The following is a 21,659-nucleotide window of genomic DNA, read 5'->3' as shown; positions in this document are numbered from 1 at the left end:
TTGCTGTCTCAACACCAAAAAGCAGGGCAAAATCATGACATAAAGATAAGAAACAGATGTTTTGAAAATGTGGCACAGTTCAGATATTTGGGAACGACAATAACAGATCAAAACCTGATCAGGAGGAAATTAAGAGGAGAATGAACTCAGGTAATGCTTACTACCATTCAGTCCAGAACCTTTCGTCTTCTCGTCTGCTGTCCAAAAACATAAAAATTAGAATATACAAAAGTATAATTTTGCCTGTGGGTGTGAAACTTGGTCTCTGACATTAAGGGAGGAACATAGACTGAGGGTGTTTGAGAACTGGGTGTTAAGGAGACTATTTGGACTGAAGAGGGATGAAGTGACAGGAGGTTGGAGAAAACTGCATAATGAGTATCTTCGGAACTTGTATTCTTCTCCAAGTATAATTAGAATTATCAAGTAAAGGAGGATGAGATGGACAGGGCATGTATCATGAATTGGGGAGAAGAGAAATGCATGTAGGGTACTGGGGGGAAAGCCAGAAGGAAAGAGACCACAGGGATAACAAGGCATAGGTGGGTGGACAATATTAAAATGGATCATAGAGAGATAGGATGGAATGGGATGGTATGGATTGGATTGAATTGGATTGATCTGGCTCAGGATATGGACCAGTGGAGGGCTCTTCTGATCACGGTAATGAACCTTCAGGTTCCTTAAAATGCTGTTAAATTCTTGACTAGCTGTAGAATTGGCAGCTCCTCCAGAAGGGCTCAGCTCCATGAGTGAGTAAGTAAGTACGTAATTACATCCATAGTGCATTCTCTTTCTTGAAAAATTGAGAAATACTAAGCTGGTAAAGAAAGTTCTGCTTCTATAAAACTTGAAATCTCACTGACTCTCTGTTTACAAGCGCCCAACAGTGGAACCTATCCTCCACCAGTTCAATACAGACCACACTAGAACCTATCCTCCACCAGTTCAATACAGTCTGGACTAAGATCCACTTAAATATTATTCTCCTGTTCTACACATGCTTCTCCAAAATGCTCAATTGACTTGGTTTTCCAATTACAATTCTTCATTTTTTTCCCCATTTCCCCCGAACAAATTACATTCCTTACTTATCTCATACTCCTTGATCTAATCATCCAAACAACAGCAGGTTATGAATTATAAAGCTATTAATTATGCAATTTTCTCTGTCCTCTTACCTCCCACTTACGTTCATATATATTTCTCATCATTTCACTTTCAAACATTCTCAATCTACATTACTTTAAACAAGTTCATGATTTATTTAAACTACTGTTTTGTTAGTCAGGAGCCAGGATAGTGCAGTCAGTATAGTGACTGGCTACAAGTTGGACAACCAAGGGGTCAAAGTTCGAGTCCAGGTAGGGTCAAGAATTTTCACTTCTTGATCTCCTCCAGACCAGCTCTGGGATCCACCCATTCAATTCAATAGGTACCAGGGACTCTTTCTCTGGGGGTAAAGCAACCGGGGCATGAAGTTGACCACTCACCTCCAAATGGTGCTGAGATCAAGAAAACATGGATTTATATATCTACTCCCCCATATGCCTTCATGGCGTAGTGCTTAATTAGTTCAGCTCACGGACAACTTTACCTTCCTTTTACCTTTACTGTTTCCCTAGTACAGTCTTCTAAATATGTATTTCAAAGGTAATGAGACATTAATCATTTTCATGGTCTCTGATTTTTCAAGAAATGAACTCAATTTATATATTTTATTTCATGAGAGTTTCACAAGAGTACAATGAACTAAAATTAAGGGGGCATGCAGTAGCATAGTTGGTTGAGGGGCTATGCTACAAGCTGGAAGGTCGTGTGTTCAAGTCCCGACGAGGTCATTGGATTTTTTCCAATTGATCTAATCCTTCCAGCCGCACTAGGCCCTGGGGTTTACTCAGCCTCTAACAGAAATGAGTACCAGGAATTAATTTAATAATTTTCCTGGGGAGTAAAGAGCGGCCGGTGCGTAAGGCTGACAACCTTACTGCCATCTTTAAGCCGATTGTCTACAAAATGTGGGACCCTCAACGTCTCACAACCCTATGGGCCTTCACGGCCTGTTACAGGGATAGCTTTACTTTTTTTACTTTTTACTTTTACAATGAACTAAAATTAAGCTTAAATATTTTATCCAATTAAAAGTCTTAATTAAATCACTTAATTCTGAAAAGAATTGAGTATAATTTCAGACTTACCCCTTGATTACGATGCTCTGAAACAAAAAACTCCACACAGCCTTCTACCCATTCAGGAGATGCATGCAAAGACATATTAGCTAGATATGTCTTAATACCAGCTACTTGATGATCATTCATTCTTCAATCCCTGTCACGTATAAGGAAAATAATTAACAGTCTGCCACACCTAACACACAACAATGGAGTAAAATCAATGTTCCCTGCTACATTTTATGTATTAAGAATTGTGTTACCAAGAAATTCAAATCATCTGGCTTGACATCAGGATACTGTGAGGTTACATTACAAGAAAGGATAGCTTAATACGAACCATATTGTAATAGATTTGATCACAGCGTTGCCAGGCAACAGCTCTGTATACACCGTCCAACATGCAACAATAGAGGAAGTTGTGTTTTCTGTACATCCAATTGATGCACCAATAGACTAGCTCGAGAGTGATCATGTGATATGTGTTTACTGTAGGTCCATGTCCATTCCGCAGTTATATATGTGACAGAATTCGTTCCAGGCAGTTACAAATTACAAGTGAGTAGTAGTGGGAGAAGCATGCAAACATGATGAAAGCAGGAAGCTGGAAGAGTACAGCAGTTACAAATTACAAGTGAGTAGTAGTGGGAGAAGCATGCAAACATGATGAAAGCAGGAAGCTGGAAGAGTACAGCAGTTACAAATTACAAGTGAGTAGTAGTGGGAGAAGCATGCAAACACGAAGAAAGCAGGAAGCTGGAAGAGTAGTACAGCAGTTACAAATTACAAGTAGTAGTAGTGGAAGAAGCATGTGAACAAGCAAGCAAGTTACTTCTCAGTAGGAGATGGCCATGGGAAGTTCATATTTGGAGAAGAATTGGAAGTCAGCCTGTGAAGACTTAATGTGTGATTATAATACTTTATTTATATGTAATCTTCAGAGTGTGTAATTCAGTAAGACTGTTATAGATCCTGTGTTATAAATCTGTGAAGGGTAGTGCAGATAGAATGAAGAGATTAGTGTTGAATGACTGTAAAATGTGTAAAGCAGCAATAGTGTAATAATTAATTGTAGTTATGACCTGTAGGTTGTTAATAAATCCAGTTCCCAATCAGAACCCCATCTTTAGTCACCTATACATGTGACAATATATTTAAATAACAACTAACTACAGAAGGGCAACCGTTACAGTGTTCCACCATATTACTATACAACTGTACTGCACACAGAGCTCAGACATTTCAGGTAATCACAAAAGATTTGAGTATTTAATTAAATCAGTGTTATTAATAGAGCATAAGTAATATAACGTAAAGTTATCCATGCATCTAATTAAGTAAGCACTACACCATGAAGATATAGCTTCATTCGTAATCTTACCATTAGATGGAGGTAAGTGGTCACCTTCACACCCCAACCACTTTAACCTGAGAAAGGGCCCCCAGAACCCACTGGATAGGAGGCTAGGAGGATGTCATGGAGAAAATTTCTTATCCTTGCTGAGAATTGAGCCTCATATCCTCAGTCATTCAGCCATTGGCCTAAGTTGCTATACCAACTTAGCTACCCTGGCCCCTGTTTTTAAGTGGGAGAAACTGTAAATCCCTAAGCCAGTAATTTGTTTTAGAGCTGGTGTGGGTCAATTGGCATGACGATTAGGCTACAGGTTAGGGAACTGGAGAAACATGGGTCAATTAGTGGCAGGGACAGAAATGGTTCTTTCATCACCACTTTCAGACCCACCCAGGGCCCCACTAAGCGTCACATTCAATGGATATTTGGGCTTCTTTCCACAGAGTGTGAAGCTGACCACTTACCAAATAAGTTATACCTCCACCCTCTTATACATCTTCATGTCGTGGTCCTTAATTACGAACAGAGAATGCTTTACGTTTTGGTTTATCTTAACTGTATTTACTTTAACAGATTTCATCACAAATGAGATTAACATTTCCGTCTTAGGTTTCTAAACGCATTCAAAATATGTCATAAATATTTCAAATGTCAGTCGCATATAGCAACTGTAAAAAAATACTAACTTCATTTCTGATTATCCAGATGAGCGATACCGGACTATGCAAGCCAAGAAATAACAACAAATTGCATTAAGATTTACGCCTTTGCATTTCTACTTTCTACTCAGCCTCAGGAACCTCAGGAACATCATAGGTGGTCATAGATTTTGAACAATTGTGAACAATGCGAACATTGTGAAGTTTGTGAGGTTTGTGAGATTGTGAAGTCCAAATTTTAACGAAAGGCAGCGCTAGTATCGGATAGTATGATCGTGTAGAATGGTGTTTGTGTTAGTGGAAACTCAATTGAAAAAATTGTCGTTTATTATAATATCGTACAATCATTACTAAATGAACCATAATGACTTTAATAATTGTATACCAACCGATGATCTTATTTTGTTGGAAGACGAAGCGGAAGATGAAATGTTGGCAAGAGCTCTGGAAGAAAGCCTCAGGTAGGATGTAATTAATTTAGAATGCGGTGGTAGGTAACTTACGAAGTTTCTCTGTAGCAGAAATATTATTATTGGAATCCCAGCATGCCATTCATTCGGCGGTGAATTAGAACCCCAACAAAAATGTGTCGTAATCAACTAAACCGCAACAAAAATTCCCAAATGGTTATTAAAACTGTTGCGCCCACGGAATTGGCATTATAAAAGACCTGGGAGACAGACTAAAAGATGTCACGCTATGCTGAAGGTTAATCATAAAAATGTTAAGTACTTTACAACATATGTTTACAAATAAGGTATTTTTAAAAGTAATAGTTTTGGGGAACATAGAAAATCTAAGTTTCAGCCAAAGAGAGTCTAGGTTATCACGAACTGAACAAGCATAAGCCATAGTTCAACGAAGGATGTTCAAAACTGTTAAATGAAAGGGAAGAATGCAAATTGCAGTGGTTAGAGGATCCAAGGCAAATGGGATAACATGAACAATATAAGACATAAAGCAAGTAGGAATTTCTTCAGGTAGAGAAAAGGGGAATATCTGAAAAGAAACATTATTGAGCTTGTAGCACAAAGTAAGAACAAGAATATTAGAGACTTGTATAGAGGTATAAATTAATTTAAGAAGGGTTACCAACACAGAACTAACTTAGATGAGAATCATGATCCACATGCAGGGTCCCACAACATTTTAAATAGATGGAATAGGTACTTCTCTCAGCTGTTGAATGTATGTAGGTAGATGGGAAGACATACAACAACCCAGTCAGTACCTGAATGTAGGAATTTTGTGGTTGAAATTTCAGTTGCAAAGTTGAAAAAATGTAAATTTCCAGTCATTGATTAAATTCTAGCAGAACTGATTCAAGCAGGAGGTGAAACATTACATTCACAGATCCATAAGGAAGAATTGCCTGAGAAGTGGTAGGAGTATATTGTTGTACCACTTTACAAGAAGGGCCATAAAACAGACTGTAGTAATTATCCTAGGATATCACATTTATCAACTTCATACAAAATTTTGTTCAATATCCTCTCAAGGTTAGGTCCATATAAAGACTAAAGTATTGGGGATCATAAGCGTGGGTTTTGATTTCACAGATCACTTGCTGATCAGATATTTGCATTTGTCAAATATTGGAGAATAAATGAATATGATGAGACAGTAAGTCACCCATCATAGACTTCAAGAACGCCTACGCTTTGGTTAAGAGGGAATGTCTGTACAATACTCACATTGAATTTGGGGTGCTTATGAAATTACTTACTTACTTACTTACTTACTTACTCATGGAACTGAGACCTTCTTGAGGAGTGGCAAATTCTGCAGCTACTCAGGAAATTCCCAGCATTTTATGAAACCCAAAGGTTCAGTACTGTGTTTACAAGAGCTCTCCACTGGTTACTATCTCAAGCCAGACCAATCCAATCCAAACCATCCCATCCTATCTCTCTAAGATCCATTTTAACATTGTCCACCCACCTACGCCTTCGTCTCCTCAGTGGTCTCTTTCCTTCTGACTTTCCCACCAATATCCTATATGCATTCCTTGTCTCCCCCCATTCATGCTACATGCCCTGCCCACCTCATCCTCCTTGACTTGATCATTCTAATTATACTTGGAGAAGAGTATGAGTTATGAAGCTCCTCGTTATGCAGTTTTCTCCAACATCCTGTTACTTCATCTCTCTTCAGTCCAAATATTCTCCTCAATACCCTGTTCTCAAACACCATCAGTCTCTGTTCCTCCCTTAATGTCAGAGACCAAGTTTCATACCCATACAGAACCACAGGCAAAATTATAATTTTGTATATTCTAATTTTTATGTTTTTGGACAACAGAGGAGAAGACAAAAGGTTTTGGACTGAATGGTAGTAAGCATTACCTGAGTTCAGTCTCCTCTTAATTTCCTCCTGAATCAGGTTTTGATCTGTTATTGTTGTTCTCAAATATCTGAACTGTGCCACATTTTCAAAACATCTGTTTCCTATCTTTATGTCATGATTTTGCCCTGCTTTTTGGTGATGAGACAGCAACATATACTTAGTTTTGTCTGTGTTTACTTCTAGACCAACCTCTTTACTTATGTCCATTAAAATTTGTGTGTTTTTCTTTATATTATCTGCATTATCACCCAGTAGATTCACATCATCAGCATAGGCCAACAGCTGATGTGTTCTGTTTAATTTCAGTCCCACCTGGTTTCCCTGGACCTTCCTAATTGCATATTCTAAAGCAAAGTTGAAAAGGAGTGGTGATAAAGCATCTCATTGTTTTAGACCAGTGTTTCTCAACCTTTTTGATGCTGTGGACCCCCTGTACCGAATGTTAATTGACTACGGTCCCCATAAAACCCAAAATGGAAATTTTTTATATTTTACATATCATGAAAGTGAAGGAGTAACTTACAATTTTACAACACTAAATGTGTCATTTATGACAATAAAATACTGTTATAAATGGAGCTTATTCGGAAGATCACGAACATATCAGTTAGGCCTAATATTATGAATTTAACACTCACCTAATCAACGATCCACACTTTAACCACCGATCCATATCTAAATAAGATCGTGAACAAACTGAAAATCAGAAGTTTCGTTGTGAACGCAATTATTTGAACAAGAGCAGAAAAACTGAATATTAAACCGAGAAAAACACACTTGTATAATATTATAAAAATTCACTTCACAAATACCCATGGGTTGTTCACTCTGCCACTGAAATGAATAAAAAACGTGGTCAATGGTCCCAGCTTTATTCCCAGCCGAAGAGGGATGGATTTGGTGGGTAGGGGAGAATGGGCAGACAGCAGGTAAGGAGGACAACAGTACACCCTGAAACACGGGTCTGAGATGCAATGGGCCGACCAAAAGAAAATGTCCTTGGAAAAAGCTAAACAAATCGTTGGTTATTCACCTCTGCTTTACAAAAGGAAGAAGTAACGGTACCAACAGTCCCGTTAAATTTGACTTCATCCATGGGCCTCAAGAGCCAGAGATATACATTGCAAATATCCCAGGTGTGAGGAACATGATAAGATAAAGTTCAATGAAAATAAGCTGTCCCGCGGACCACAGGTTGGGAACCACTGTTTTAGACCATTTTGGATAGGAAATTTATCAGACAAATGTTTACCTACACGGACTTTACTAAACGTTTCGTTTAAACACATTTTAATCAGCCTAACTAGTTTCATGGGTATCCAAACTCTATCAGAATATTGTACAATACTTCCTTCCTAACTGAATCGTAGGCTTTCTTGAAGTCTATGAATAGCTGATGTACTGTCTCATCGTACTCCCATTTTTTCTCCAATATCTGACGAATGCAAAAGATCCGATCTGTAGTTGATCTGTTACATCGAAACCCACACTGATGATCCCCAATAATTTAATCTATATATGGACCTAACCTTGAAAGAAGAATATTGAACAAAATTTTATATGAATTTGATAACAGTGATATCCCCCGATAATTACTACAGTCAGTTTTATCACCCTTCTTGTGAACTGGTACAATAATAGACTCCTTCCACTGATCAGGCAATTTTTCCTTGTGCTAAATATAATAATTAGATTGTGTATCTTAGAACATAATATTTTGCCTCCTGCTTGAATAAGTTCTGCCGGAATTTGATCATAACATCCATAAATTTACTTGGACATCTCCTGATGGGAAGATACACAATCAGATAGACCATATTTTGATAGATAGGAGATGACACTTGAGTATACTTGATGTCCGATCATTCGGGGCAGCAGATTGTGATACTGACCACTACCTGGTGGTGGCAAAGGTTAGGGAAAGACTGGCAGTGAGCAAACAAACAACACACAGAGTTCATATGGAGAGGTTCAATCTCAAGAAATTAAATGAAGTAGAGGGTAAAGAGGAATATCCTGTTGAAATCTCAAATAGGTTTGCGGCTTTGGAAAACTTGGACACTGAGGTGGATGTTAATAAAACTTGGGAAACTATTAGAGACACTATTATTACAGTGCCATAAATATAAAATATTATCCTTTAACAGTTACTGTGATGAGCATGAATTTGTTAAAACATTTATAAATTATTTTAGTCTATTTACAGTTATGGTTTAAAAACTTCTTGTTAAAATCCAGAACCGATTTGGTTCATGTTCTTTATACTTCTCTTTAAAGGAAGATGAGTGTATACCACGTTGTAGTTCTGTTGTTTGAAGAATAGGACTCTATGTTGTTAATAATTTTTTATACTTATACTAGTCCGACTGACCAGGATGAACCAAGTCAAATTGATTGATTGATTGATTTATTTAGCATCCATAACTGTTACATTATGTACAATTGGACAAGTCAGTTTTTTATAAAAAAAATATATAAGATTAAAAACATCACATCAACTGACTAATAATATAAAAAACCATAGAAAAATAACATAATAAGTCCTTTAAATATGATAAAACAGTGGATGAGTATAATTTCAATAATTTATTGAAGCAGATTGAGTGAGTGTTATTGCATATATACTGGCAGGAAAAAACTATTAATTTTCTAGAATCATGAAATAATTAAAACGAGTTAGTGTATTACTGTTTTCTAATTATATTTTGTTATAGTAATTATGGGAACATGTTCTGTTGCAGGCACTGTAGTGAGGTGGAAATACCACTTAGACATTCTGAAAGTCGTAATGGTGAGAATGAGTCTGGGAGTCCAGGAACAAGTCGAGATAGTGCTGCATTTTCCAGGTATGTCTGATGCAAGTGTAAACAAGTGTTTAGAAATGCAGGCTTCTAAAATTTTCCACAGTACTATGAAGATATTTGTTTTGCGCTGGTGAAAGTTATTTTATCCTCTGAGCTCTTCCTGTGCACTTGCTGTGAACTTTTTTACTCCATTTACATCTTGTTTAAATGGCATTCAGCTACCCATGATTTGGATTTAAATATTATATTTCAGCATCCCTTTGCATTGAGGCATTATCGATTATTATTATAGCACCCATCAATAATGCAACAATATTTTTAACATATAAAAGAGATCTAAAATATGTTCATCATTAAAGGTGTAACTTCAATACTTTTTGATGTTGTTAAAATCATAAAATATTGTCATGTGTTGGGTATGTCACGCGACAAATAGCTTCACGTGGGTCTTGGATTTAGTGAATCTTTATTGGACACTCACACTTAACATGCCTTAGAATTATTATCGCTTGCAATATCACTTGACCTCTGGCCCAATACTCCAGTGTGACATCTCAGCTGTCCTTGGCCGTGGTTGGATCTCAACTATCTCTGGCAGCGGCTATTCCAAGACTGTCTCGTTCTCAATACTCTAATATTCCAATCTTCAACTTCCGTTCGAGGCCAGGCCCCTTATATAAGGTGCACATGGTCTCAATAGAGGACACCCCTTGCCAAAGCTCAGTCTCACATGTTTGGCAGTCCATTGCTTCAGGAACGCTCTTTATAGATTACATCAGTAACGTGTCTCATTTCATCCGTTGTTACTCATTGACAATTCATTGCTACCTTTGTCGCTGCTGGAACTCCACAATTTCCATGTATTCATTGTCGTGGAAGTGTCCGTTCCGATTGTAGCAGTTGTCACGGTGATGGACATAAGGTAACGCGTCACAGTATCATTAAGACACTAAAAGTAAAACTTAAACACTAAAAGCACAGTACTAAAATGTCTCTAGTTTTACATAAGTTTCTTTTCAATTTACAGCATGTTTCAGCCGCATATGGGCCATCATCAGGTAATTTTTCTTTTGTTTTTCGGGGAGACCACTGCACTGCACTTCGCTGTTCATTTGTCATGCTCATCATGCACATCATTCTTTAGTTTTTATCTCCCGACTAGAACACTATCATTGTATTCTTTTGTGGCCACAGAAGTTGTATGTGGACAGAGAGAGAGGGACACGACGTGTCTTTAAGAGTCATCTGTTGTTTCCTAAAGAAAATATGAGCAGTTGCCTACAGGGCTACACCTTATAACTTCACATTGAGAAAGAATTCTAAAGCTTTGGGTCAGAAGAGCCCAATTGTACGAAGGATATACGGAAAGTAAAGATACAAAGTCCAGAAAATATTTGTAAAGAATTGTTTTTGGATTCACTTGTAGCACTCTTACAACACACCTTTATTTACTTCTCAACAGTCCCCATGGATTGCAGTGCACTTAATGAGCCTGGGAATGAGTTTTTTTATTCCACCATCATAGAAATATCCCACTTGCTTTCTTAGCCATGGAGAACAGTTCTTGACACTTCTGGACATTGTTGATGAAGTTCATTGATGGTTAAATGTCTCAGCATGAATGTTTTCATCAATTTTTGGGATGATTTCATGAGTCACAACAGATGGCCTTCCACTCTTTATTTCATCATGAACATCACTTCTTTCTGCTTCAGGTTCATGATACCATTTGCCACGTTTTGCCTGTTCATCGCATCTTCACTGTAAACAGAAACAAGTTGGCGATGAATTTCAGCAGCTGTTTCTCTTTTTACATGAAGAAATTGAATTACTGCACAAATATCACATTTGGTGGGATTTTGGAATTGACACGGCCATTTTAAACATACACTGCGAGCACAGCGTTGCTGTGACCGTGACCAGTGAAATCAGCCCTATCATACAGTTCCTATCTCACATGACAGCACTGCCATTTTTTATAAAAGAATTCTCGCATTTTTACTGGACTTGTATCTTTACTATCCAGATATCCCTCATAGTAACAGTTACTAAAATTTATGTTTCAGTGCAGTGAAACTTCAGATGCATTCTCCATCACAGCCACTTTTGTACAAAGGAAAAGATGCAGAAGGCTTTGATCTTTCAGCTGGACGCAGTTGGATATACCCCACAAATTATCCTTTAAGACAGTACCAGTATGACATTGTCAGCAGCTGTTTGTTCAAGAACACATTAGTCAGCTTGCCCACAGGTTAGAAGTGAATACACATATTTAGTGTTGTAACAAAACATACTACCTAACAGGTGCATCTGATATGTACTGATGTACACGGCAGTGATGTTGAATGAAATGATTTCTTGCCAAGATTTGCAGAAAATGGGATTGAGAGTGAGGTTTTGAAACTATATCAAGTTCAAATTGTGAGGTCTCAGGACTGCACTGAACTCAGGAAGGTGAGGTTTTCTTTCAAAGGATCATAACTGAGGCAATATTTGAATTTTTCTCTTTATATTAATGTATTAATTATAAATTGCTATGTTTGATGCTTTGGTGGTTGAATGTGCATTTACCTGCAGAAGTTCATCACTTGAAATGCATTCATCAAGTATCCATGTGACACTAAATGATGCCCATCAAAATCAGATCATCCATTGTTACCAGCCTTCACAGACCCATGATAATGACCATCACTGCTACCGCCTGCCTCCTCCTTTTTTCCACTTTTAGGACTACTGCGATCTATTATGAATATTAAAAAGTAGAATTCTTCTATTGTTCCAGAGGTCTTCCAAAATTTCTTTTTGGTAATGAAAAATGTCATTAGTACAAATTCTCTGTTTTTAATCCCTTTGTGTATGTAGTAACGATATTTCATTGTAGTTTAGAAAACAATTTATTAGATATTGTTAAATAACAGGAAGTACTATTAGATTTTAGGAACAAGTCTTTTCTCTTTGTTTCTCATAGGTCTTGGTAAAACTTTCATTGCTGCTGTGGTGATGTACAACTTCTATCGCTGGTTTCCACGAGGGAAGGTAATTTTTATGGCACCCACTAAACCACTAGTACATCAGCAGATTGAAGCATGCTACAAAGTAATGGGTATACCAAAGGAAGATACAGCTGAGATGACAGGTAATCGTAGTCATTTCATGGATTGCCTTTTAAATATACCCACAGAATGAATATTCAGGACAGAGTTAATTGTTTTTATTGATTGGATATGATGAGAAGAAGCAATTGTGAGGCACCTTCGATGAGCTCAGGATACCATTTTCTCACTGTTGAAGTATGCACACACACTTCACAAAGTGGACAGGGGTATCGAGCTTAACAAGTGTGGTAATAATATTACAGATGTTCACCTCGAGCACTGACAGGCATAACAGAATGAGAATAAATCACAGGTTAAGGCAAATTTACTCTGACAGGGGTTGGGTAACAACTCTACAAATTGAGTAAGCATGAGTCAAATTAAGACAAATGTTATATAACTTAGGTGAATGAGAAAACAGAATTTGGTTACTGATAGGAAAAGAACTTGAAACTCCAGCAGAATAATGCCAAATCAGAGATGTGAAAAAGGTATCAACCATCAGTCATACAGAGTTACATGACACGTGACAGAAGTCACTTGCAAAATGCATGTCAGAGACTTGGCTATGTCAGCAAAACCAAGCCATGCATAGCTTATATGCATAACATTACAAAGGCTGAAATACCAAAGGGAAGGAGTTATGAGCATGCATATTGCAAAAACAAGTACCGAAAATGACATAGGCATGACTGTGTCCTCAAATATGCATTACAGCAGTAAAGTAAAAAAGGTATCCCTGTAACAGTCCGTGGAGGCCCATAGGGTTGTGAGATGTTGAGGTTCCCACATTTTCTAGGCTCACATATTGCAGTGATGTGAGCCTTACGCGCCAGCTGACCTTTACCCCCAGAAAGATTCCTTGTACTCATTTCTGTTAGAGGCTGAGTTGACCCCAGGACCATAGTGCGGCTTGAAGGATTGGGTCAATTGAAAAAAATCCATATTGCAGTGATGTCAGCCTTATGCGCCAGCTGACCTTTACCCCCAGAAAGATTCCTTGTACTCATTTCTGTTAGAGGCTGAGTTGACCCCAGGACCATAGTGCGGCTTGAAGGATTGGGTCAATTGAAAAAAATCCAGTGGCCTCATCAGGACTTGAACCTGCAACCTTCCAGCTTGTAGCATAGGGCCTCGACCAACTACATTAACACATGCCCCACATTACAGCAGTAAGGCCAGAAATATAAAAAGTGCCATGACAGTCCTGCTGAATATAACCAAGAAAACATGTATCTTACTTACACATACACACAGGCTCTGCCAGAGCTTTAGATAGTCACGAAACATAATTTAATCAAAGTAACACACACTGTACCAAAAGATAACTTCAAGAAAGAAAGGAAGACATGTCCACATAGGACATGATCTCCAGTGAGAGAGGGAGAGGGCTCATGTTGCAACAGAAGTCTCTTCAGCAGGGAGGTATTCAAGGAGATCTGTGACTGGACAGGAAAACTCAGGCGAGATGGCACATGAGACCTTCCTGGTTGAAGATTGGAAAATGGCTTGTGGCACAAGGCAGAAGCTAAAGGGGCATGTAAATTGCAGAATAAGCTGAAGAGATTGGCTGATCTCTGTGTTCCATACTGTTCTCTTTTGAAACATGAATCATACTGATTATTGCTCTGTGTTTGAGTCTTCATTAAGTTAGTGAAGTTTAACTGAATTATAGTAATGTTTTAGGAAATTACCATTTTATATTATATTACACTTTTAGGATTATGGTTAATTAAGATGAAGCATTATTATTATTTGGGTGTTCAGTTCAAGGTTGTTCACTGACTTACATTTTGATTATTTAATTCAGTTTGGTACTTGGTAAGTGAATATGTTAATGAAAGTGCACAAACTGATATTCAGAGGAAAAATTAGAAAAAACAAACTGTGTTAGGATATAAAGAAAGAGTATTACAGCATATGTTCACACAGGGTAATATTAATATAAGGAAATCCATAGAGTGGAGGTCTTGAGAAGCTAATAGTAGTTCTGGTGTTCAAGAAAGTTGAAGGTTCATAACCATATTCACTGCAGTACACTAGTGGTCCCTATCCTGAGCTAGGTGAAAGTAGCCTGCACCCTCACACCCTGCGAAGTTAAAGATTCATGTTGATGTTATTCTGTCAGCTACAAGTAGGTGTTCCTAATGATTTGCTAGCTTAATTTTATATGCATTTCTCTTTGTTCATGTGTGCTACATGCCTGACCCATCTCATCCTCCTCCTCCATTATCCTAACAATTTTTGAGAAACACATATTCTTACACATTACTTTAAGGAATACAGTAGGTACTTTCTCCATGTAAAATTTTCTTTCATATCACTGAATATGTTTGCCCTCCCTCTCGGGTACTTTAGAGCCATGCTCTTTGTTGAATGATATTTTCAGTGTTTACAAACATATCCTTCTTTCATTTGTGTTGTTTACAGACTAATTTTCATGAAGCCATTGTATTGAAAAATGAAGTCTCAATTGTGAGACAGGGTTGCATTATTTGTGATAAACATAGTAGTAAACACATGATAAAGCATTTATATTTTGAGTTGTGACTGACAGATTTCTTCATTCCTGGTCATCAGTTTTTAGATGGCCTAGCCCTTGTAATTGAAGTTGTGACTAATAAATGTAATGACAGTGTTAATGTCTGTATTTACAGGAATTTCCTGGTGGATCACGTCAGTAAGTTCATTTTTCAATCTGAATGAAAATGTGAAAAAGAAATCCATGAAAATGTAGGTATTTTGAAATGTGTGCAGGTTCCATGTCTCCTGGAGAGCGAGCTGTTGCCTGGGAGATGAAGCGTGTCTTCTTTTTGACACCACAAGTTTTGACAAATGATTTAACTTGTGGACAGTGTCCAGCTGCTAGCATTAAGTGTGTTGTGGTTGATGAGGCTCACAAGGCTCTGGGGAACCATTCATATTGTCAAGTTAGTATTACCACACACATTATACACATATATTATGAGAGGGAGAGAGTAAATGGGTCACAAATCTATATAAAATGTAAAACATATTATATTCAAACTTGGAAAAGACATTTATATATTGACATATCAACCAACTTGTCCCATTGCTTTACCAGTGCACTGAAACTCACAGCATAGAAGTCTTGACTGTTGTCTCAGCCACTTCCACACCTCTGTTTCAGCCTCTTCATCATCAGCAAAATATTTGCCACCAAGGTGGTTTTTTAGCAGACCAAATGGAAGTCACTAGAGGGCAAGTCCAGGCTGTAAGGCAGATGTTTGAGAAGTTCCCACTGTACTTGAATTCTCTCCTGCTTTGCTCAGGCTGTATGGCGTTTGGCATTGTCATGATGAAACAGTACCCATCTTGCCAGTTGGTCCGGATGTTCTCTGCAAATTGCATCCCAAGGTTTCAGCAGTTAGGTTGTATCTATGGCAGACAGAATGTCACTGAGGCGGGTTCTCTCCAAATACTTAATTTTTCCTGCCAGATCTCTTTCCACCAGCTGCTCCACATTTGTTAATTATTTAATCATCAGCGGTTTATAGTCTTGATATTTTCAGTGCTTTTAAATAACTGACTTTAAAATAAATTGCATCATGTGTTATGTCTATTATTGGTTAATACTGGTATTGAATAGAAGTCAGTGCATTTATTCTCATATGTGTACATGGAGTGAATTATGGGTGAATTGCAGGTGGGACTTTGCTAGCATGCAGAATACAGCAGGTGGGACATCTTGTAATGGACAGGTCTTAATTAGCAGTTGGGAGCAAGTAGAAGAGGTTATATAAGTTTAAGAAATTCTTAAACCTTTGGTTCAGAGAATGAATTATTCATTTTTTTCTTATCTCCCTGGTATGTCTTCAAAGAGGAAGAATTGTTTCTGCACTGCATTTTTTATCAAACCTTAATGCCATATTGTATTATACATAATTGGAAGTTAAGAAATGGTCTTGTACTTGTTTATTTTAATAATTTTTTGATATTATGAGTATCCGGTTTTATAAATTACTGTAATATTGATTTTGCACTCTTCATCTCTCTAGCAAACCTTACAGTTGTGTGCACAACCTTCAGGGGTATACAGAAGTCTCACTTTGGTTGAAAGGTTTTATTTCTTTTGTACTAAACAACCAATCATTACTTTCTGCTGGTTCTCCAGCTTCTTGCAGCAGTTTCCCAGGTTTCATTATCCAGATTGTTTGATTATTTGACACTGCATAACTTCTGCAGTTAAAAGTGTCATCCTGCTGAGGAAGAATTAATAATTTCTTCTGGTTATTCTATGATGTGCAAAGTGCAACACTGTCATTGCATGTACCCACAGTAATTCCTGCCCAGGGTTCATCCTTCCTGTTCCCCTACCAACTTCTGCTCATGTTACTATATTATTAGGGGAAGATAGTGTCTGTATTAGAGAATAAATACACTTGTGACGATACATAATGGAAGTGTCTTGAGATGATCAGCAGTTAGAGCACACAACAACTATTACAGTACTCATAATTACAGTGAAACCTCAATTTTGCACTTATTAAGGGGCGACTTAAAAGAAATATAAAATCGAGGAAACTGTCTTCTTGATACCATAACTTCAGAAAACCATTTAAAATATACCGTTTAAACACTGACAGTGTAAATGTAGATGAAAATGTGGATCTTAGTTTATTTTGCAATGCTTTATCAGTTTCTGTATTATATGTAACATCAGTAAGATGTGATGGTGATTATGACTGGTGATTGGAAAAGGTGTGGATGCAAGTGTTTCAAGGCATTATCCCAATATTTGTCTGAAATGACTAGAAAATATGGTACATACCTAGTTACACTGTTTCATCAACCAGTCAGCCTCCCCCCCCCCTTGAGTTCCTTACTCTGTGGTTCATTTTCAACTTTGTTGCACATTGAAATAATATTGTTCTAGATATCATATTGACATGTGCTTTCTGGCCGCTGCCAGATATTTCAGTGCATCCAAGAATGTTTCTTTATGTTCTGCAATTTCCTCTTCCTCTTCTGGTTCTTATTCTGGTCTAGTCAAATGTTGATCTAACATGTGGTCAACACTCAAGGATTCCACAAACCTCAAGAGCACTGTTACATTGTGTGTAGCCTCAGACTGCATTCGCGTAGGTTGTAAACTGTACGGGTCATCCTTTTCATCTTCACTGAGTTTCACTGAACTGTCATCATGATTGCTGAAATTACCAATTAAGAAACCATACTTTATAAAGCTGTTCTTGATTGTAGTAGGTGTTTTCAGTCTCCAGGGTTCTGCTGTTAAGTGACTTGCCAACAATACATCCAACTTCATCTGTGCAGCATCTTTGAGCAGTCCCCCATTTAATGTTGCTGCAGTCTTCAAAATCAGCTTCCTGATGTAATGGCATTTGAATACATGGATGATTCCCAAATATAAAGGCTGTGGTGGGGTGGTAAAGTTAGCTGGGAGAAATGTGTTCTTCAGATGGGAAGCACACTGATCAATGAAAGCAAGATTTTGCAACTCTTAGCACCCAGTTTTCTATCTAGTTGTGCGAGGTAGTTTTAAAATATTTTGGTGGTCATGCAAGAATTTGTATTATCTTCAGATTTTGTAGGTAGTAGACTGAAAAACAGGCCTCTTCACAGACTTTCTTGCTGAAGTTTTTAAACAGAAATACTAATCCATTAGTATCTTGTCATGTGTTATGAAAATATTTATATGGAGTTTAAATAATATTTAAAATTAAATGCTTGAAAATTGTTGCAGTAATTCCCATATCAACATAATACATCTATTGTAAGGGGAAAAATTAAAGATGAAATTATATCTGTGCTTAATTAAGCATCATGCCATGGATGATGGTGTAACTTCAGGAACAGTTTGCCTGATGATCACTTAGATGAGTGATCACTAGAGAATATCAGTTGCCAACAGTATTTTAATGCATTTCCTTAGCCCTGAAAAGGGATGTCTGCACAACCACCAATTCTCTCTCTTCAACCCTGAAGATGGAGTCAGTTGTACCTCTGAAATATCATCATCACTCACATTGAAATGCTGTAACAATCCAAGAACTGAGTCAATATTTAAAGTATTCATTTAGCTGAGCAAACTGATTCTGGAAAGTCCATAAATTGTTGTCTTCGCAATGGAGTGCTGACACAATAGTAACTTGTCAGCATAGGGTTCTGTGATGATAAGAAGAGTGTGGCACAGTATAATTTGTGATCCAGTGGAGGTGATAACTATATGTTTCAGGTGATGAAGGCTTTGTGGCCATTCAACAACAAGTTCCGTGTGTTGGCTCTGTCAGCAACCCCAGGAAGTGACATGCAGGCTGTTAAGCAGGTTTGTATAACATGGGGCCTTGTCAAAAGAAAGTTAACAAACCAGCAGAAGTATCGGGTTTTACAGTTTTTTTAACATATTGTAGTGTGTTTAGCTACTGAAGACGCCAGTCGGTTTGTTAATTGGTTTATTTAACAACCTACAAGTCTTGGCTACAATTACTTATGACACTGTTATGGGTTTACACAATTTACAAACCCTACACACAAATCTCTTCACACTGTCCTCAGTAGTCTACATGTATTCACAGTACGATACGGGAGCTATGCAAGTGTCAGTGTGTTACACACTCCCAATTACTTCTCGTGTGAACCAAGCATCTGCTGCTCACACTATCACTTCTAATCACACATTCCGATATTCTTCTTTCCACTACAACTGAATTCGGCGACTTCCAACTCAACTGTCTCCAGCGACGGCTACATTTCGGCTGTCTTCGGCGGCTGCTGATCACTCACTCACTCCTAACTGCTCACTGCTGGCTAGATTCCAACTGTCTTCTGCGGCTGCTACATTTCAGCTGACTTCGTAGGCAGTTTAGTTCCCTTATAAACCCTCAGGTGGACAATGGGAAAACGCCTTGCTTCCTTGTTGCGTAGTCGCATGTTTACCGGCATTGCTGGGCTTCGCTGCCAGGAGTTGTTTATGGCTATGTAGCAACTGTGGCGTCCCGTGTTACATCACCGCAGGGAAAGGGGTGTTGACTGGCCTATTAACTCTAGCAATGGCAACGCTCCGAAAGTGTTACGTCACCGCTGGCAGGGTAGGGGAAGGAGTGTTGACTTGCTTGTTACCGTAGTAACGACAGTGCTCTCATGCCACATCACCACTGGGGAGGAAGTGGGGTGTCCTCCATAGCGCAACATGTCACAATATATTAGAACACTGCAGCCCCGTAAAATTTGTGCAGAAAGTGGTCCACAATTGTACTGATTTTTCCTAACACCATGCAGCCACCTTTCACTCTACCCTTTCCACTCATGTGTAGATATATAATTGACATGGTGACAGTGCTTTCACAGGCAAATGCCAACATATGATCAACAAATTTTCTTTCGCATTTCTTTGGTCATATGTTGCTACTTGCCACTGTATACTATGCCATTGAATTCATGAATGTTTTTTCTGCCATCTGGAAGTCATGGTTTGAACATCTTGAGGAACGAATGCCATTTATATATTGTGGGGTGTCATGTGTTAGTGGCATGGCATCATGTTCCAGCAAACCTGCCCCTACTGGCTTGAAAGACAAAAATATATAATTCCTTGTGTGATGCGGATGAAGGAGCTATTAGTGATAGGGTAAATGAAGAACGTGATATTGACTCCAATGATGAACTGGCTTTTGAAATTGAAGGAGAAACTGTGAGTTAATTTCATTTTATTGTAATCAAATTTTTATAAGTATGGATCCAGAAGTACTGAGAACTAAGGAAATGTGAGAATCTATGACTGATGTAGAAGACTGGGATTTTTAGAAAAGGGGTGCAGTGTCTTAGTTCATCACTTGATTATGGTATATTGGCAACAGTGATATTATAAATCTTTTGCAGGTGGTGAGAAATTTGATGATATCACATGTTGAACTTCGTAACGAAGCGTCTCCTGATGTAGCAGTTTTTACCCATAAACGCAGAGTGGAGACTATTGTTGTGTCCCTAGGAACATATCTATCAAGTGTTAAGGAACGTTTTATGCTGGTATGTTGATGTTGCCCTGTCCTTTACTTATGTTCTATGTCAGAAGTATTTTTTGTTGTTTTTTTTTTACATGTTTTGTGAATTAGTGTTCATAGAAGTAATCATTAAAGCTTTATGGACACATTAATGGTAAATGCATCTTTTATTTGCCGTAATTTGTATCTGTTTGTTTCCTCATCAACCATCTCAAATTTTTTCTTCAGACCTGCATGAAATTGTAGCTTGTGCATTTATATTGGACATTTTTCATAAATTGAGGTATGTTTACTATGCACAAGATTTTTTTTTTTTTTAAGTTTTATTTCAGTCCAGCTCATAGGTTGTTAACACAAGCTGATTTGAAGAAAGCAGTCTTCTGGGATTTGGCACCATGTATATGTGGTGTTAACTGACGTTTCGGAGGAACGTATCGCCTCCATCTTCAGGGTAGAAGAAAAAATAAGGAATCTGCAAGCAAAGAGACCATGAGAACCGGTAAAAGCAGACTGTCTGCTTGCAGATTTCTTATTTTTTCTTCTACCCTGAAGATGGAGGCGATACGTTCCTCCGAAACGTCGGTTAACACCACATATACACGGTGCCAAATCCTGGAAGACTGCTTTCTTCATAGTCACCGCCGTGAAAGCCTCAAATCTTACACAAGCTGATTTATTTCACTTTGTTTTATTTTCATTTATTTTATGTCATCTATTTTGTTATCAGCATCAGTTTGGCCCTTCTGGTGTTTGTATATGTGTTGTATATAGTTACACCATTATATGCACATGTGTTTTGTACACGTTTGATACATGTACAGATGATACACAAGTGTCATATTGGCAGTTTGCTTCAAGGCTCACGTAAGTCTTTAACCTTTATCCTACGGCCCTTTAAACTTAGGTTGTGGCAACGGTACGGAGTTCTTTAAATGGCCGCTATTTGAGATTCGTGAAAATTGTAGTCACTTACTAATTTTGCTCCTATTTCTGCTATTTCTGTGATAATCGAACGAAATAAACGCTGTTTTTTTCTCGAAAGAATATAGAATCAGATATTGTAATTTACAGATTGTATAAAACATGTTAAAATTTTTGCACTGACACCAAAGGAGAATTTTCGCAATTTCTTGTTTCTGAGCAAGAATTCATACGTTCTGGACACCCCTGAATGGAAGTTGCTGATGACGACACTTGTGCATGTCACGGTAACACCGGATGTTGAGTCTAGAGACGTTATCGCAGTCT

The 21,659-nt window shown here is 37.9% G+C and overlaps 2 protein-coding genes across 10 annotated transcripts in view; one reads left to right on the top strand and one right to left on the bottom strand.

The window, feature by feature from the left end:
• Positions 1–4,657, bottom strand: part of LOC111862419 (recQ-mediated genome instability protein 1) — a 22,561-nt gene extending 17,904 nt beyond the window's left edge. Inside the window, exons 1-2 of one of the 5 annotated variants that reach the window (XM_023847796.2) lie at positions 4,574–4,657; positions 2,199–2,328 (exon numbers count right to left, since the gene is read on the bottom strand). In XM_023847796.2, coding sequence (XP_023703564.1) covers positions 2,199–2,318 — 120 coding nt within the window. In that variant the 5' untranslated portion in view covers positions 2,319–2,328; positions 4,574–4,657. The other 4 variants (XM_023847795.2, XM_023847799.2, XM_023847797.2 and 1 more) reach the window with 4 other exon arrangements.
• The window catches only part of LOC111862417, an 85,313-nt gene continuing 68,092 nt past the window's right edge, over positions 4,439–21,659 (top strand). For 3 of the 5 annotated variants that reach the window (XR_002842428.2, XM_023847786.2, XM_023847788.2), the window contains exons 1-7: positions 4,440–4,645; positions 9,272–9,376; positions 11,401–11,585; positions 12,303–12,470; positions 15,187–15,359; positions 18,647–18,736; positions 20,290–20,436. Coding sequence is in view for 4 of the 5 variants with exons in the window: in XM_023847786.2 (XP_023703554.1) it covers positions 4,539–4,645; positions 9,272–9,376; positions 11,401–11,585; positions 12,303–12,470; positions 15,187–15,359; positions 18,647–18,736; positions 20,290–20,436 (975 nt within the window). In the remaining variant the exon portion in view is untranslated. Of the gene's footprint in view, positions 4,646–9,271; positions 9,377–11,400; positions 11,586–12,302; positions 12,471–15,186; positions 15,360–18,646; positions 18,737–20,289; positions 20,437–21,659 lie in introns of all 5 variants that reach the window. The other 2 variants (XM_023847789.2, XM_023847787.2) reach the window with 2 other exon arrangements.

Source organism: Cryptotermes secundus, unplaced genomic scaffold, assembly GCF_002891405.2.
Source record: "Cryptotermes secundus unplaced genomic scaffold, Csec_1.0 scaffold741, whole genome shotgun sequence".
In the NCBI taxonomy this organism is placed as follows: domain Eukaryota; kingdom Metazoa; phylum Arthropoda; class Insecta; order Blattodea; family Kalotermitidae; genus Cryptotermes; species Cryptotermes secundus.
This window is presented reverse-complemented; position numbering and strand designations above follow the sequence as displayed.